General features: G+C 39.9%; 1 protein-coding gene across 5 annotated transcripts in view; it reads left to right on the top strand.

Moving 5' to 3' along the window:
• Positions 1 to 18514, top strand: part of LOC140453486 (cation channel sperm-associated protein 4-like) — a 77496-nt gene extending 58982 nt beyond the window's left edge. For 4 of the 5 annotated variants that reach the window (XM_072548205.1, XM_072548204.1, XM_072548202.1 and 1 more), the window contains 5 exons: positions 6161 to 6294; positions 7350 to 7530; positions 11180 to 11391; positions 12988 to 13150; positions 17718 to 18514. In XM_072548205.1, coding sequence (XP_072404306.1) covers positions 6161 to 6294; positions 7350 to 7530; positions 11180 to 11391; positions 12988 to 13150; positions 17718 to 17825 — 798 coding nt within the window. In that variant the 3' untranslated portion in view covers positions 17826 to 18514. The remainder of the gene's footprint in view (positions 1 to 6160; positions 6295 to 7349; positions 7531 to 11179; positions 11392 to 12987; positions 13151 to 17717) is intronic. The other variant, XM_072548203.1, reaches the window with a different exon arrangement.
• The last annotated feature ends 250 nt before the right edge of the window (positions 18515 to 18764 follow it).

Here is an 18764-nt window from a genome sequence, read left to right as displayed (position 1 = left end):
AGAAGTAGATAGTCCAGATGTTAAGACCATGTATTATGGTACAGGCAACCTTTCTCCATGTTCTTAGTATTTTCATACACCATGTTCACAGCTGTGAATTCTGAGATGCTACTACGAGAGTTTGTGTTCTACATTTCAGAGCTTGTGTAAGTTGCAGTCTCCTTTCTCAACAATGCTGTTGAGAACAGAAAATAATGTCAAGTGAGAACTGTTTTTTACTCATTGTGCCCCATCTGTGAAGTGTGATAAACTGAAAATGAATATAAAATGTACAAAATTAAGGCTAATACTTGAGCTGTTGACTCTTTTCTATCAAAAATGGACTGATTAGCCAGGCATCTATATTCGGACTGTATCTGGTTCTCCCACGATTATACTATTGAGTAACTGATTTCAACGGGCCAAATCTTGCTGGAAAAAACATGTCTGAATCATGTTATTAATAATGTGCAAATAAGCTGGAAAGGTCAGATAATTAGGAGATACGACATGAACTGCACATCTCCAGTGATGAGGTGAGTGTGACTGCCCTTGATATCAACACAGCATTTGGCTAAGTATAGCATCAAGAAGTCCAAGCAGAACTGAAGTCAAAGGGAATCATCAGGAAATTCTCTGTACTGGTTGGAGTCATACGTAGCACAAAGGAAGATGGTTATGGTTGTTGGAGATCAGTCATCTCAGTTTCTGAGCATCAGTTCAGGAGTTCCTCAAGCTAGTCTACTGGACCCAAACATCTTTAGCAGGTTGACTACTGACTTGTTTCCACCATAATTCAGAATTGGGGAAAAAAAGCTGATGATTACAGTGTTTAGTTCCATTTGTGACTCCTCAGATACTTTATAGAGACATTGAGTTATACAGCATGGAAATAAACCTTTTGGTCCAACTAGTCCGCGCTGACCATGTTGCAATATAAACTAGTCCCACTTACCTACATTTGGCCCCTATCTACTTCAAACGTTTGCTATTCATGTACTTCTCTAAATGTCTTTTAAATTTTGTAATTGTACTTCTATCCACTACTTTCACTGCCAGTTCATTCCACACATAAACCACTCTATGTAAATAGAGTGTCATTTTTAAAACTTTCTCTTCTTACCTTAAAAAGAAATTGCCCCTTAGTTTTGAGCTCTCCCACCCTCGGGAAAAGACCCTTGCTATTCACCTTATCTCTGCCCCGTCATGATTTTATAAATCTCTATAAGATCAGCCCTCAATCTCCTACACTCCAATGAAAAAAGTCCCATCTTGTCCAGCCTATTTTTATAACTGAAGCCCTCCATTCCTGGGAATATCCTAGTAAATTTCTTCTCAGCCCTCTCCAATTTAATAATATCATACCAATAACAGGGTGATTAGAACTGCACACAGTACTCCAGAAAGCCCTCACTAATGTCCTGTACAACCTTAACATGACATCCCAACTCCTGTTCTCAAAGGTCTGAGCAATGAAGGCAACCATGCTAAGCACCTTCTTAACCATGCTACTTACGTATAATGCAAATTTCAAAGAATTATGTACCTGAATTCCTAGACTCTATGTTACCCAGGGCTTCCCTTTTGACTGTACAGTCAGTTCTGATATAACGCAGTAGTCTTGTTCGCGTGTGATTTCGTGTTATAGGAAAAACCGCGCTATAGCCATGCCATTGAAACTCATGAGACCATAATCATGTTATAGTCAGTAAGGAAAATTTGTGTTCTACACATAATGGTCTAAATTCTTCAATAGTGTTAAAGCCAATTCACGTTATAGCAGAACCGATTGTATAGGCCTGCCCTTTATTTGTTTTACCAAAATACGATATCTTGCATTTATCCAAATTAAACTCCATTTGCAATTCTACAGCCCATTGACCCAGTTGATCAAGTTGTCTTTGTAATCTTAAATAACTTTCTTCACTGTCCACTATGCCACCAATTTTGGTGCCATCTACAAACTTACTAACCAAGTAGACTGTATCCATACCCTGGAAGGCCTGAAAAATGTCCAAACTTCAGCTGATAATTAACAAATAACTTTGTCACACAAGTGTGAGCTTAAGACCATCTCAAATGATAGAGAATACAACTATTTCCCTTGATGTGCAATGGCCTTACCAAATCTCCCAACATCCAACATGGGAAAACCTCATGCTGATATATAATGAAGTTCCACATTCTATTGATTATATGTTTGTTTTTTTTAAAAACGTTACCTAAAAAATGCATTCAATTCATTGGAATTCCTTCATCAAATGCTATTATGTCTTATGTCAGCAGGTAGACTAAATTGCTTTAAACTTTTTTTTTAATTTTTTGGATAGCTTTGACAGCATGATGGTCTCAATGGGTTTATGCTTGTCTACTTTTTAATAATCCCAAAGGGAACCTTCGTTCTCCCAAAGGTGCCTTACCTCTTCCAAAAGACAACTTGCCTTCCCCTTAAAATGCCCTGGGACCAAATCCAAAGTGGAACCTTACCTCCAAAAAAGTACCCTGACTATCCAAACAAATCCACAAGGTACAGGCTTACTCTTACCTGATTAATTTTGCACAGTTCAGCTTTCAAACACTTACTTCACTGTAGTCACACAGCTGTGAAGGCAGCTAATGCCAGCCTTTCCAACAAGGCAAAAATCTGGGTAATCATTACTGAGTTTACAAATGCAAACTAACATGAGGAATATGCTGTGTAGACTGCAGGTCACCTTAAGAGTAAGTGCAGTTTTATGCTTTGAAGAAAGTTCATAAGATATTTAAGAACAAAATTATTTATTTTGGAAAATCTAAATTGTCTAGTCAGTTGGAAGATATAACTGGTCAAGAAAATGTATAAGAAATGGGAAAGGTATACAGAGTAACTGAAAATTATCTACGCCAGATGTTAATTTGGACCAAGCAGTTGTGGTGCTAAGTGAATGCTAAGCCAATTCTTAAAGATGGGCTGAAGAGAACCGTTCGTTTTTCAAAGGCTGTAGGGGGTGAAAAGGTGGCTAATTGAGGCAAATGCAAGAAACTCATTTAGCTGAATTTCCTGTCTCTCTGGAGATATTTGGAGGTGAAGAGTTTAGTAACATGGGGGAAACTGTTCAGGCCAGATCCCTGGCCTCTTTCTGCCTCACAGGGAATCTCTCACACCTGCACCTGGAGCAAAATCAGCAGTCCACTCCAAAGAGGAACACAGCTTCTTAATTGGCCACCTCTGGGAAGATCACCAGCTTCCCATCGCGTGTACTTCTGGGCTGCTGACCTGGAATTGGGGATTGTAACCTAGCCAGCAAACATAAGACCATTACAGGATGCTCAGACTAAAATAGAGAGACCTGAAAATTGCACAGCAGCCAAGGCAATAAAGTAACAGTAAAACATGGTTTCAACACCACAGCAACAAGAGAACAGGTGAAAATCACAAAATTTGTTTGAAACAGAATAAGTGCAAAATAATTTGAGTGATTAAGGATTCAGAAGGGTCGACGTGAAGGATATGCCCTCCAAACAGATGCATTACAAGTAAAATAATATTTCTACAAATAAGATGAAGTATTAAGCTAATTGAACTAATACATCCCAGAGATAGTTAATTATCCTAAAGTACTAAGACACATTATGAGATTTATGATATATTCATAATCAATATGGAAAGCCAGTGGATGTTAGGGATGTGACAGAAAATGGGTTAATATGATATCTGTATTTTTAAAAAAGATCTGACAAAACAGATGGAGGCACCTGCAGACCCACTTTTTGTATTATTGTTTGATGAGTTGTAGGCATTGCTGGCAAGCCACCATTTGTTGCCCATCCCAAGTGGCCCTTGAAATGTGTAGCTTGCCAGCAAATTTTAGAGGGCAGTTAAGAGTCAGCCACATGGCTGAGAATCTTGTAGACCAGACAACTTTCCAGGCTAGGTAAGAATTGTAGATTTCCCTCTGTCAAGGGCATTAGCAAACTAAAAGGGACTTCACAACAATCAGTGATAGTTTTGTGCTTTTTATTGCAGATTTATTGATTTAAGTTTAAATTCCACCAGCTGCTGTGGTGGGATTTGTACCCTTGTCATCAGACCATTAGTCTGAGCAACTGGATTGCTAGTCCAGTGATAGAATCTACTATTCTACCAAATAATGCAATATATTTAATTTCAGCAATGGTTACGGCTGTTGATATGGTGCATAATAACATTGCCGTCTACTTTGGAAAATGATGACATGCTCAAGGAAACACCTTCAATAGGTGGTTCTGTGCTTACCTGTGATTACCTGTGGTGTGAGGTCTAGCTTCACCTCAAAATAAATTTATTATTTCTATGCATTACTATGAATCTCCATTGCAATTGAAATTTGCAGCCTTTTAAAATTAAAAGCCTTTTGGAAATTGAAATTCACTGCAGAATTTTATATAATTCACTTGTGTTGTCATTTGCTCAAAAAGTCAAGAAAATCATTTAATCAGGAGTTTTAATGCTGAATCCATGACAGTTGCTGATAACAAGGATGTGCTTATACAGATGAATTTCACTGTTGATTGCTTATTCCATTACTTCACACAGAATGGAACCACTGTGGTAATGCATAGAAATTAATAAATTTATTTCCTGAGGTGTAGCTAGACCTCACCACATCACAGGTAAGCACAGAACAAAGCTATGTTTCCATTTAAAGAACCAGAATTGAATTCTCAAATACGAAAGAGATTTGTAATGGAAGGTGAATGAAAGAAATGGTGGCTTAACTTCCTGGCTTTTTCCACAGTATCTGGATTATCTCCATTTTAAATGTTCCCCAGATTGAAGGTGTTTCCTTGAGCATGTCACTATTTTCCAAAGTAGATGGCAGTGTTATTATGCACCATATCAACAGCCGTATCCATTGTTGAAATTAAATATATTGTATTATTTGGTCGAATAGTAGATTTTTTTTTGTCCCAACTTTATTGATACTGTTATGGTCAATCATCTTCTGAACTTTTGGTCTTTGTTCATCTCGCCCATTCTTCACCTTCCCTGAATCCCTACAGTAGTGAAATTGTTACTCTGTGTACTTCCCTTGCTCGAACACATTCCTCTCAAAGCTTTGGAGCTCAACTCCCTAAATCCCCTCTTCTTTCTGCATTCTCCATACTTTTAAAAAGAAAATCTTGAGCCAAATTTATTGCCTTTCGCCAGGGTAGGTTTAGTCACAGGATGCACTGGGTTGGTTGAGCGAGGACCATGCACCTTCCTGACCTGTGGCCAACTGAGGGCCTTTAGTGGCCATTAGTTGCTCACTAAAGGGCTTCATCCCACCACTCCTGATGTGAAAATTGCAACTGGCCATGAACTCAACATACAGAGAGTATTACAGTCAGACTGGTGTGGGATTTGTTTCGTGGACCCGTTAGGGAACGGCAAGTGAGGGTGTGAGGGGCTGTCCTCATCCAGTGTCACAGTGCCCGATCAATGGAGCCAGTCTCAGGAAGGAGAAGGTCTACTGAGATCCAACTCCTGCCTTTGCTGCTGATCCCATAATCCCAACCTCTCATCTGCCATCATCCACCTGGGGCCTGGAAACAGCAATGATCCTACCCCTCTGGTTGGGCAGCACCTCTGCCCGCAGAGTCACTAATCCCAGGGAAGATCGTCCAATCTCCAATTAAGTGCCTGAAAAATTCAACCAGGAGAAATTGAGGGCTGCAGATGCTGGAAATAAGTCGAAGAGTGTGGTGCTGGAAAAGCATAGCCGGTCAGGCAGCATCTGAGGAGCAGGAAGATAAAGAGCTTATGCTCGAAACATCGACTCTCCTACTCCTCAGATGATGCCTGACTGGCTGTGCTTTTTCAGCACCACACTCTTAGACTTAATTCAACCTTCCCTAAAAAGGGAATGAGATGTTGCCAGCTCTCCAGCAAGCAACATTCCTTTCACCTTCATTAAATACCACCCTGGTTTCACCATAGCCTGGAAATGATTTTTGTTTTCCTAGACTTCAATATTTCCGCAACACCTGTTTAACATGCCCGTCAAATTTTAAAGTTCCATCCAAAGGGTTTGTACAATAACATATTCTATTGTAAGCCTTAAGCTATATCCACTTATTTCACTGAACTCATTATAACTGTGGGTATTAATTAACTTCCTTTGTCAGCTTCAATATCTTCCCATTCAAGCTGCAGAAAATGAGATCTTTCGTTTTGCAGGTATTCGCTGTGTTTGGGGTGATCATATTTAGCACTGAAGTTCCAGAATCATTTGGGAGTTTGGAGAAAGCTATGTACTCGCTGTTCATCTGCATCACACAAGACGGATGGGTGCAAATTTATGAACAATTTGTGTAAGTCTGTTCTTCTCCAGACACATTCCAGACTTGTTTGTTTTTTCACTTTGGGGTACAAGATTAATTGTAAGAACAGTTTTAGAAGAACAAAGGAAGCAGTTGCATATAGATGTATTATGTGCAAATTTTCCTCCCAAGTTATGTACTCTATTGATTTGCAAATATATTGCAAAGTGAGAATCTGGCATGGATGACAATTCAAAGAATCCCAGCCTTTCATTGTAGGCTTCAGCCCAAGGACATCATTAGCATAACCTCATTAATCTTCCACAAAATAAGGATTTATAACTTCTGTCACTTGCCTTGCTTTCCTCTGAGATGAGCTGAACCAATTCCAATCAGCCCAAGCCAGTGGCTAGGGCTCAGGTAACTTCAGCTTACAAGCTGCTGTTTTTATATGTGAGAAGCCTCTGGCCAATAATGCATCATCAGAAGTCCTTCCAGTGAAGTATAGGTACTTTTAATCAGCCTGTTCAGGGATGTTATGACACACCTCTGGAGCAGTGGGACTTGAAACTGGGTCTTCTGGTCTAGAGGTAGGGACACTACCACTGCACCACAAGAGCTTCTTGAAATTGGTTCATATTTTTTCATAGTCCACAGAAAACTTTACCCAATTTTCTCCATCTTTGTCCTTGAACTATCTGTCATTATGGTGCACTTATCCTATATAAGTGGTTTACAGTTTCTATGTGTGGTACTCACATCTACACCTTTTTAAGATGAAGTATACTGTGCAAAAGTTAGAATTCAGACCTGCCTTTATAGAATTAGCAAATTAGTTGATTTTTCTAGTGTTGCAGTCTAGAATATATGAAGAGTGGAAATTATTTCATTCCCAAGATGAACTGTGGCCAGAATCTTCTCGTTCAACTACATAGACCAAGGACTGATCTGGTCTTTCCTGCACTTTTGAAAGACTGTAAGACAAACTATGTAACAGATGCTGCAACAACATACTTAAGTGTCCTGTTTATGACAACTCCCAACTAAACAGTGCCACTGAGGAAAAGAATGCCACATTGATATTCACAAAACTGTCTTATTTCCAGGCAAAAGGATGGAGCGACAATGTACTGGGGTGCCCTGTACCTCTTCATCTTCATCATTGGAGCATCTTTTATCTTTGCAAACATTATGGTTGCTGCAGTGACTTCAAACCTGGAGCAAGCAATGATAGAGCAAGAGGAGAAGAGGCATACTTTGACTTACGATACATCTCTAATGCCTGAGGTATGACTTGAGCCAAGAAGCAAATATACTTCTCGTGCAGCACTAACATAGAACTGTAGTTCCTAGTGCAGAGCTCTGAGATCAAATTCTATGATTTGGAGATACTGGTGTTAGACTGAGCTGTACAAAGTTAAAAATCACATGACACCAGGTTATAGTCCAACAGGTTTAATTGGAAGCCCTAGCTTTCGGAGCGTTGCTCCTTCATCAGCTAGTGCTTTCAAATGAATCAAATTCTATGTATGATTCCTGTGTGAAATATGATTAGCCATCTGTCTTTAGTTTAAAACGGACATACACACAAAACTTTTTATAACTTAGTGCTAGGTACAAACCTTTTTCAAGATAGCAATGTGGATCATAGGTGTGTAAAACAAAAAAAATGTCCAACTGCACCGTCTAGGACCTAGAAATTCTGGTCAGAATCAAAAACTCCATTTCCAACCCTGATTGAAAAACACCAATCTCAAAACTTGCTAAAAACCAATACATTCTCTCATTTAGATTGCTTTTGGATGTGTAAAGTCAATGGCTGAAGCACATTGTTGCAAGAAAATTCATAGGTTTCACCTTGCAAGTTTATTATTGCAATTGAATTTATTCCATTCCTTGTCACTAACGTGCTTCACCTTGATGAGCTTGCATTGTTATAATTATGGTGTAATGCTACAAGAGAGTGGGACAGTATTATTCATGAATTTTATCTTGCTCCTGTCATCAGAAGGGTAGAAGTTGTTAAATGCGACAGTGTGTTCTGCTTTGGTTGAGTCAGTGGCAATCACAGCCAAAATAAGGTCACTGTTATCCTAGTGAGCCATAGGCTGCTCCCTCAGTACAGAGAAATGACTGGTGATGATTTAACTTGAGGGAGGCCACACTTCAGGTTGAGAAGGAGAGTCCTTCGTTGTAACCTTAGCTAGTGTAGGAATTGAACCCACACTACTGCCATTACTCTGCAATGTAAACCTTCTGTCCAGCCAACTGAGCTAACCAACCCCTCAAAATCACAACTCCCTGAAATGTAAAATGCAACATCTGCACAGGTCAAACAGCACCAACTTATAGCTAAATGAGCAACTATAGGACTTTTCTAAACAAACTGATCAAGGGACAAAGTAAGCTTCATCAAAAAAAAGCCGATTGGAACTCCAGTCAGCCAAGAAGGATTATAGCGGTCAGTATGTTATGTGACTACTTCAGGCATGCTCTTATTTGAATAGTAACAGTCTTGGTGCAAAATCAAAAATTTGTCCTCTTTGATATAGAAATCTTTTAATGTATGTGTATTTTTTAATCAAGATTTTTAGTGATTAACTTAAAATGATCATCTCAAATTTTGTTTATTATTGTTGAAAGAGAAGCTACATTTGCATGTTTAGATGGAATGTAACAGCCGTTTCAATTGCCTCATTCGCATATAGTGGGAGGTGACTGATCAGAATGAGGCAGCTCAGGGCTCTTGAGTAGTGTAGTGTTAGTTTCTGCAGATATTATCAGATGTTATCAGTGATCTTTGACAATTTCTCAGCTCAGGATGTTCACCTGTTTACAGAAACGGGTGATTGCTAAACCACCAATACCTTTGAGTTTTCTCTTGGCAGATATTTCGGTTTTATGTTTTGACTGTTGATTGACAGTTGAACACTCCGAGAAATATGCAGCACTTGTCCAATTTAGAGTTGATTATCTTTTCAAGCTCACCACCTTGTCAGTGTTCTGGGCTGCTAACATTGGCTCAGCCTTAGTGTTATTAAGGTTAATAAAACATGGCTTCTTTTACTAGTTTGCAGTCAGGAATTAAGTTTCAGTTTGTAATTTTAATGAATTGGCAGTTATTTTAGTGTTTAACTTGTCATGTAATAATCTTTACTCAAATATGATGGTCAAAGCCATGTCGTCGGAAAGCAATTTATCTTCCAAAGTCTGAGAATACATCAGACAGCTGACAAAGATCCCAGTGAGCTAGTTACATTTCAGCTCCTGAGCACTGCAGTGTTACTAGATATTGCATCTATACAGGCAAATTGCATTCCATAGGGAGCAATCAATCATTTATATAACAATTATTTGTACTAAGCGTAAGAAAATTAGCATGGTTTAAAATGGTAACTTAGTTATTCTTCAGAAAAAAATCAATTTCTGTTTCCAGTTAACAACCGCAGCTTTTATTATAAAGTAATTATTAATATCATAAATTATAGAATAAGATACACACTTGTGAATTTAGCATTTAAATCCACCTCAGTGAGTACATATTTCAGGGGACGCAAGGCCTAGTGATATGATCACTAGACTGTTAGTCCAGAGGCCTAAGTAATGTTCTGGGTTTGAATTGCACCATAGCAGATGGTGGGATTTGAATTGAATAAAAATCTGGAATGAAGAGTCTAGTGATGTCCATGAATCCATTGTCAATTGTTGGAGAAATACCTGTCTTGTTCACTAATGTCCTTTTAGGGAAGGAATTTACCATGCTGACTTGGTCTGGCCTACATGTGACTCCAGACCCATAGCAATGTGGTTGGCTCTGAATTGCCATCTGGGCATTTCGGGATGGGCAATAAATGTTGGCTTAGCCAGTGATGCCCTGATCCTATGAATGAATAAAAAATGATGGGAATATATTCAAGCCCCCAACACACCTAGGGTCATCATGAAAATTAAAGATTTCACAAAGTTACTCAATGTCCCCAGTTTTCCTGTCAGATAAACTCCAAGATTTGGTAGTTTACAAGAGTCTTCTTATTACAAAGAAATCTAGTTTAATGGTAGGCAAATAAACCTCTTAATTATCAACGTTTAAGTCTACTAGCTGAACCTGTAATCCCCTTCTTAAAACCTTCTGATCACATATTACAACTAAAACGCATGGATGTTGTAGATTGTGGGAAAAATACTGGTGAAAGGCAGTTCAGTAGCACCAGTCTACAGGATTCAACGAGGTATCTTTTTTTTCTCCACAATCTTCAGGTTTCTTATTCTTTCCAAGTTCTTCCATTTCTTTCCTGCAGACATAGGGCTATTTGCATACTCGTTCAGTCTTTCAGTCACTGGTTAGAAGCAACAGTTTATAGCCAGTGGAAGAAGTAATCTTCCACGTCATAGTTACTTCACTGCATGGAGAAAGTGATGCTGACTTCTGCAGTATGGAGACTTCTACCACTGTGTTCACTCGCTCTCTGTTCATCTGTCCAGGAGCTATTCCGAGTGTTGTTATCGTGTAAATAACCCCTGGCCTCCACAATTGTTCCTGATTGCATAAACCAATCAATACTGTCTCTGGGAGAATTACATGCTCATGGTGCTCTTGGACATTCTCCCACACTGCTTAAACAAAGCAATACTGTAAATACAACGCACAATGAGTTCCAGTAAACTGTTTTTAAAAGTGCAGCAACTCCTTCAACAGCTCTTTCTTTAAAGTAGTCCTTTTCCCATTTTTGGTCCAAGATTTAAAAAAAAAGGGATTACAAATTTCATGGTAAGTCATCTATCATGTAATTGATAGAATTTGTTGATATAAATTGATATGCTTAAACCAATTGTTAACCAATGTTTCATTTTTTGCCTGTACATTTTACTTTAATTTTAGATTTATCCTAGAGGTAAACTTCCCTTTAACACTATGCTGTGAAATTCTTTATTTCAGTTGAAAGATGAGGGCGAATCAGGGCCTAGGATGCCCTTGATCCATGTGCAAGACTGTATCAGGCAGATCATCATGGCTCACAAACAGCAACCAATGAAGTACAGCTCTCTGGAAAATCTCAATCTCACAACATACGAGGAATTCTGTATAGTGCTTGAAGCGATCCAGAGGAACATCTTGCACTATAAGCAGATTCGCCTTGAGCTCAATAGGTGGATACTACTACTGTGGTTTATAACATGCAATGCAAGCAGCTGTCACTCCGACCCAATGTAGCATGAGTTGCTTTGTCCTCTCCAACTGAGAGCGTCGTTTACTTTCAGTTTGGTCAACCACAGTGAAAATTAGGTTGGACCTTCGCTCCCATGTAGGTAGTGCATGTCAGGAGAAGCTCCCTAAAATGGTGCGTTCTTAATTCTGGGGAGTGTGTGTCCAGGATAGAGTCAGGCCTGCTGCACTGCAGACGTGCAAATAGCCACAAGGATTGTTGAGTGCTGAAGGATCTGTTTAAAAGGCACCATGGTTTGAACATTTTCTATTACGTTTTAACCCACCCTACCCACTTCGAATGCAGTCTTCATGACCCCATGCCAGCTCATGCTCACCCTTTACCTAGCCCATGGGCCCTTATAGTCCCAAATGAACATAATATCAACTTTGCCAACCTGTTTAGTACCCCTAGTCCTTAAACTTATCTTTTCAACTCATCCAACGTCCATCATGAACTGAACTCAGAAGGCATGTTGGGGTTGAATAAAATAAAGGTCTAAATAACTATTAAAGCCTTCACCATGTTTAAAAAAGTTCCCATTCATGAAAACCTATTCAAACTTTTAAATGTCCTCGCGTTATTAAGCCCTCATATTAAAAAAACTATTCATTATTGCACATCAGAGACTACTAATCTCTAAATAACCTTTTTGAACTGTTAATAAAAGTGGATTTATGACCTGCAGCTGAGATAATTATAGCTTGTGAAAAACTGCCAGGCATTCATGATATAATGATAGCCCTTGGGGTAGTGTGAACAAACAGCAGCTTAACTAGCAGAACAAAGTTTTATGCAGTATCATAGGCATGCTGTTTCCATTTTCAAAGGTTCTGTGTTTAAATAACTCCACATCATGACAGTTTTACAGACCTTATCAGTCATCCAAGAAATAATGTTAACTGTAAAAGTCCGTGTCTCCCACGCTATGGGTTTAAGCTCTTGCTACCGCATAAAATGATTTGAACTCTTGTAAATTCAAATGGCCCTGCTGAGTTCAAGTTTCCTTCCTGTGAGTCACACTATGCTCCCTTCCCCAATCAGCCAGAATTGAATGTCAGAAATCACACTATAACCTCTACACTGAATCCTGCTCACCATTTTTAAGGGCCCATGGAGTGTCTACAACTTGGTGAAAATCTGGATTTTCACATCACTCTATTCCACCAAGTAATTTGCTCACTGAGTTATCGTCACTCTAACTCACGTCATTTGAGTTATGATCAACACCCCCATCCACAGTGTAAGTTAGGGGTATTCATTCCCCTAACCTCGTGTAAATTACTGTTACTCTCTCAACCTTCTCCCCACCCCCATCTCCAGTGTGAATCACTGTCAGTCTGACCCACCACAGTGTATGTTGCTGGCACTATGACCCACTCGATATGAATTACTGTCGGTCACTTTCACCCACTGTGTAAGTTATATTTACTCTCACTAAGCCTACAAATTCCTGCAGCATGAATTATAGTCACTGTCCTGATCCACAGCATGTGTTACATCTGGTGCATTTAATTATTATTTTGGTTTTTCTATTCAGTATTGTAAAAGAGCTACGTGATATTTTATTTAACCGTGAGCAACAGAAACAGATTATGCATCATGAGAAAAGGATACTGGATGTGACTGAGGCTCTACTCACCAATGATATGCCAACATTCAAAAAGAAGGAAATGCTCAGCCATTTGTTGGTAATGGAAAAGGTAAAAATCTTAGCATTATGCAGTGCCTGTTATTTGTAGACCCCACAGAATTCTTTAGTCATGTACTTGATTCACCTTGCTGGCAGCTGTTGTTTTATTGTTTGTATTTTCTTATTTGCACCTTAAGTAATTCAACAAGTTCAGGCCAAACTGGGCCGAGCAGCCAACAGGTTGTCATTTGTAATCTATATTTTATATTATAGAGACTAAGATAGACTATCAACTTACATAATGTGACTACTATTGCACTTCAGAATAATTTGCAGTGAATTACTCAGTGCCTGACTCCCTAAAGCCTTTCTATCCTCTAAGGCACAAGACAGGACTGTAATACGGTCCATATGGCTGATGGGTTTAGCAGCAACAGGTCATAAGGTGTTTGGCACTATCCAAAACAAAGCAGTCATTTGATGTTTTTGTGATTTCTTTTTCCCCATCACACTTAAACTCTACAAAGTGTTTGGTTTAATTAGCCTCTCCTCCATTAAATTAACCTTCTGGCACCTGCCCACATTGCATTCAGTATAGATATTTTTAATCAATTTGTTCAAATGTGTTATGACATGTTACTGGGGCAGGTGGGGCTTGAACCTGGATCTTCTGACACAGTGAACGCTACTAATGTGAGAAAGTGAGGATTGCACATGCCGGAGATCAGAATATGGGGTGCTGGAAAAGCACAACCGGTCCGCCAGCATCTGAGGAGCAGGGGAATCAATATTTCGAGCATAAACTCTTCATTAGGAATGAAGCCTCATTTCTGATGAAGAGCTTGTGCTCGAAATGTCAATTCTCCTGCTGCTCAGATGCTGCCTAACCAGCTGTGCTTCTCCAGCGGCATACTCTTAACTCTAATACTGTGACACAATTCATCTTTCATGAGATGAGGGTATCACTCCTCAGTCTGGCATTTATTGTGTATGCCTAATTGTTCTTTAACTGAGTGGCCACTAAACAGTCAACCACATTGATTGGCTTCAGTTTGTACTAACCACAGGCTGCACTGCAACTACACATGAAGTATTTTTCAATAGAACCTCCCAAACCCACAACCTTAAAGATGATGGCAGCAGATGCATAGTGGAATACTATCACATCCAAGTCAGACATCTAATTTAGATATATATCACCATTACATAATTGTTACTGGAATAAACCCTGGAATTTCCTACCATCAGCATTGTGAGAGCACTTTACAACATGGACTGTTGTGGTTCAAGAAAGCACATCACCACCTTTTCAAGGCAACTAGGAAACAGCAAAAATACCAGTCTTGCTAGCAAAGCCCACATCCTGAAAAATAATTTTAAAATAAGTTAAACTCTAAATTGGCATGTTTGGAAAAGAAGTCTTGAATTGCATATTTGCAGAAGTTGGCATAGAATTCTCTGAAACCTTGGGATTTGAGGCCTTGCCTATTAAGTGTGCTTCTTGGAGTTGAAGTGGAAATCTAACAGAACCTTCTGAAAATTTGGAACTCTCTTTTGTTGAGATTCTAAATCAAGACAAATGAGGAAATATTAAGGATTCCTGGGTCTATTTGATGATTTGGAGGTGGACAAAGTTGTGTGATTTTTAACTGGATCTATTTGAAGAAGAGTAGATTTCTTGGCTAATATTCTTCCCTCAGCCATTATGAGCAAAAGAACCATTTAAGTGGCCATTTTCACTGTTGTTTATAGATCCTATTGTCCACAGAGAATCCCATGTTATAGCTAATATGCTTGTAAGTGATCCTTGTTTAAAGCATTTTTAGCATAACACAAAAAAAATAAGGTGCTACTCAAATGTACAAGTATCTGCTCATCAACATGATAGTACTCTGTGTTGATATCCATGTCATATGTATGACGCTTGTATGTCCAACGGATGCAGGTCCTGACCTCCAGTCCTTCTCTTTGGATGAAAAGCTAGATCACTGCATCCTTTTTGTTTGATTACAACCTGGTCTAATTCCCTCTAACCAAACCTCTTCTTTTCTGTCTTGGGAAGTGATATCAACAGCAACTTACCTAAATGGAATAAGATTTAAAAACTGTCAAGGAACTTTAAAGAAGTGTTATCAGACAAAATGTGACAATGAGCTGCATCAAGAAATATATGAGACGCTCAGACTCCTCCCTCCCCTTCCTAGACACCCCCATTTCTATCTATCTCTTGCGACTGACTCAACACAGCCATTTACTACAAACCGACCGACTCCCACAGCTATCTAGATTACACTTCTTCTTCCCATCCTGCCCCCTCTAAAAACACCATCCCATATTCCCAATTCCTGTGCCTCATCTGCTCCCAGGAGGACCAATTCCACTACCGAACAACTCAAATGGCCTCCTTCTTCAAAGACCGCAATTTCCCCTCCGTGGTCGACGACGCTCTCCACCGCATCTCCTCCACTTCCCGCACCTCTGCCCTTGAACCCCGCCCCCTCCAATTGCCACCAGGACAGAACCCCACTGGTCCTCACCTTCCACCCCACCAACCTCCAGATACATCGTATCATCCTCTGTTATTTCCGCCACCTCCAGACAGACCCCACCACCAAGGATGTATTTCTCTCTCCACCCCTATCAGCATTCAGGAGAGACCACTCCCTCCGTAACTCCCTCGTCAAGTCCACACCCCCCACCAACCCAACCTCCACTCCCGGCAACTTCCCCTGCAACTGCAAGAAGTGCAAAACTTGGCGCCCACACCTCCCCCCTCACCTCCCTCCAAGGCCCCAATGGATCCTTCTATATCCATTGCAAATTCACCTGCACCTCCACACACATCATTTACTGTATCCGCTGCACCCGACGTGGTCTCCTCTACATTGGGGAGACAGGCCCCCTATTTGCGGAACGTTTCAGGGAACACCTCTGGGACACCCACATCAACCAACCCAACCTCCCCATGGCTGAACACTTTAACTCCCCCTCCCACTCCCCCAATGACATGCAGGTCCTTGGCCTCCTCCATTGCTAGACCCTGGCCACACGACCCCTGGAGGAAGAGCGCCTCCCCTCTTCCGCCTAGGAACCCTCCAACACATAGGATGAATGTAGATTTCTCCAGCTTCCTCATTTCCCCTCCCCCCACCTTATCTGAGACCCAACCCCCGGATTCAGCACCGCCCTCTTGACCTGCAATCTTCTTCCCGACCTCTCTGCCCCCACCCACTCTCCGGCCTATCACCCTCACCCTTGCCTCCTTCTAACTATCGTATTCCCAGCGCCCCTCCATTTTATCTCAGCCCGCTTAGCACACCAGCCTCATTCCTGATGAAGGGCTTATGCCCGAAACGTCGATTCTCCTGCTCTTCGGATGCTGCCTGGCCTGCTGTGTTTTTCCAGCACCACATTTTTCAACTCTGGTACTCTAGCATATGCAGTCCTCACTCTCTCCTGTGTTACTGTAAGTTAGAACACAGAACTCGTGGATAAACAAGATTTGGTACAAGTAAGAATATGAGCAGCACAGCTTGGATGAGTTCAAGTTTACAGAGGAATAATAAGTCAATAGCCTGAAGAATATTAGAATAGATGATTATGCAGCTTGCAAGGACATATTGCAGAAATATTCTGCAGCAGATTGCCCTAAGTAGGGGCAGAGGGTGATCAATTGTCTGTTCAATGGCCTGCTTCAGTGATCTTCATAGCTAATTGATTAAATCTTCCTCTGTTACTTACTCAGTATCCTCATTTGCAACCTTTGAACCTTGACATCAGTTTCATGATTAAGAGCTTTGAGTCACAAAGCACAGCAGAGGCCCTTCAGTCTATACAATCATTCAATCTATCTGAGCTAATCCCACTTTCCAGAACTGAGTCAATAGTCTTGAATAACATGAAATTTCAAGTGTTCATACACATACTTTATAAAGACTGTGAGGTTTCCTGCCTCTTCTGCCCTGCACCTTTATAATTTATGCCCCTTGTTAGTTAAAAGTTCAAAAGGCAAACCGGTGCTGCTAACCTATCCTTTCTACATAGTTTGAATACATTTCTTTTATAACCTTACACCATTATTAGATCCCTGAGAAGTTTCTTTTTTATTCTAATGTAAATTTTATTTTAATGTAAATAGATGTCTTGCAGTGTTGACTGGGATTGAATTCCTCTGCTACATCTAAACTGTCCTTAATTTCTGATTTAATTAAATTCCACTTCTGAATATTGCCAAGAGACAGAAAACTATGCACCAGCAGACAACTTCAGCCCATTCTTTGTGTATTTCTCAGATTCAGATTACGCTAAACAAATAATGCATTTATGTAGAATTTATCACATCTCAGGACATCGTGATGTTATTTACAGGAACTTAATTATTTTTGGATCTGTAATTATTGTTGTTATATGTGAATATGTAGTCTCCAATTTGTGCACATGATCCAATATACTGTTAATGTCCGGCTTAGCATTTTAGATTTTTGAGTGGATTTTGAACCCAAGAAATCCAATTAAGAAGCAAAAGGGCTACCATTCTTCCAATACTGACACCTTTTATGTACATGAGAGCAATGGGATGGAAATAGAGAATAATCTTAATGGTGACCTGCTTCTCACTCTTAACTTTCTTTTATCAGCAGGTGCGAAGGGTAAACAACAGCAATACGGGCAGCAGTCTATACTCAAGATCATCAGACATTCCACAGTCTTCATCACATATTATAAGGCATGTGTCTGATAACTAGTTACTAGGCATCAAACTCAATGCACCATTTGTTATACAAACTTGGCACTGCAATGTTGAGGAACAGTTCAATGTCATTAGGAAGATATCATTCCCAGGGCAGAAGTGAATGTGGTCTGAGTAGATTGGAAGCATTCATTTGGCTGGAATGTAAAGGTAACTCCAGTCAGGATCTCTTTGTAAGGTGATGGATTGCAGGATGGTTGGAATGACTCAAGTTCTTTCCAAGCCCACAAGAGCAGTGCACAAGCCAGTGTTCTGTAATGACATCTGGTTCTGATTGTATTGGTCTTTGTCTCCTGTTCTTCCTGAATCATTTCTTCACAGACACAAAGGCAGGTTAGTTCTGCTATCAAGCTGACAAGAATCTACTAACAGGAACATTGCACTCAGTAGAAATGGAAACTTGGGGAAGATGTTGTACACATTTCTACTGGTGTCAGCATCTAGCAGAATCTATGTCATGCTTATACCCCACCCGTACAGCTGCAGATCAGCTTATTCTGGCCCAGTTCCCAGGTTTGGGCATCATGCTTTGATAAGCAGAGAGGTGTAAAATTGCACACAAGTTGTGTAGTACCAGGTGAAAGTTTCTATCCTGTACTGCACTAAGAGTGCATAATCATGCTTTATTGTAAATCAGATAGATGTGAAAATTAAAAATAGCAACATGTATTTTCAGTCAATAATAATGTCTTAATTTATGATATGTAATATGAATAAAGGTTTTATTAAGTACTTGCAGTGTCCATTGTTTTAATGTAGTCCTCCTGCCAAAAGTGAAATTAATGCTAGTCTTCATTTTGCTGTTCAGCACCAGAGTTATTTTGGAACCTCAAGCACAGTCCTACATCCATTTAGTGTTAGATCATTAGATTCAAATCTGACCTGTTCTCCACAGTTCTTGTCCAGTACTGACTTATTGGCTAGAACATTGAAA

The sequence above is a fragment of the Chiloscyllium punctatum genome, chromosome 27 (assembly GCF_047496795.1).
Source record: "Chiloscyllium punctatum isolate Juve2018m chromosome 27, sChiPun1.3, whole genome shotgun sequence".
Taxonomy (NCBI): Eukaryota; Metazoa; Chordata; class Chondrichthyes; order Orectolobiformes; family Hemiscylliidae; genus Chiloscyllium; species Chiloscyllium punctatum.
Note: the sequence above shows the minus strand (reverse complement) of the source record. Positions and strands in the feature narration are given on the sequence as shown.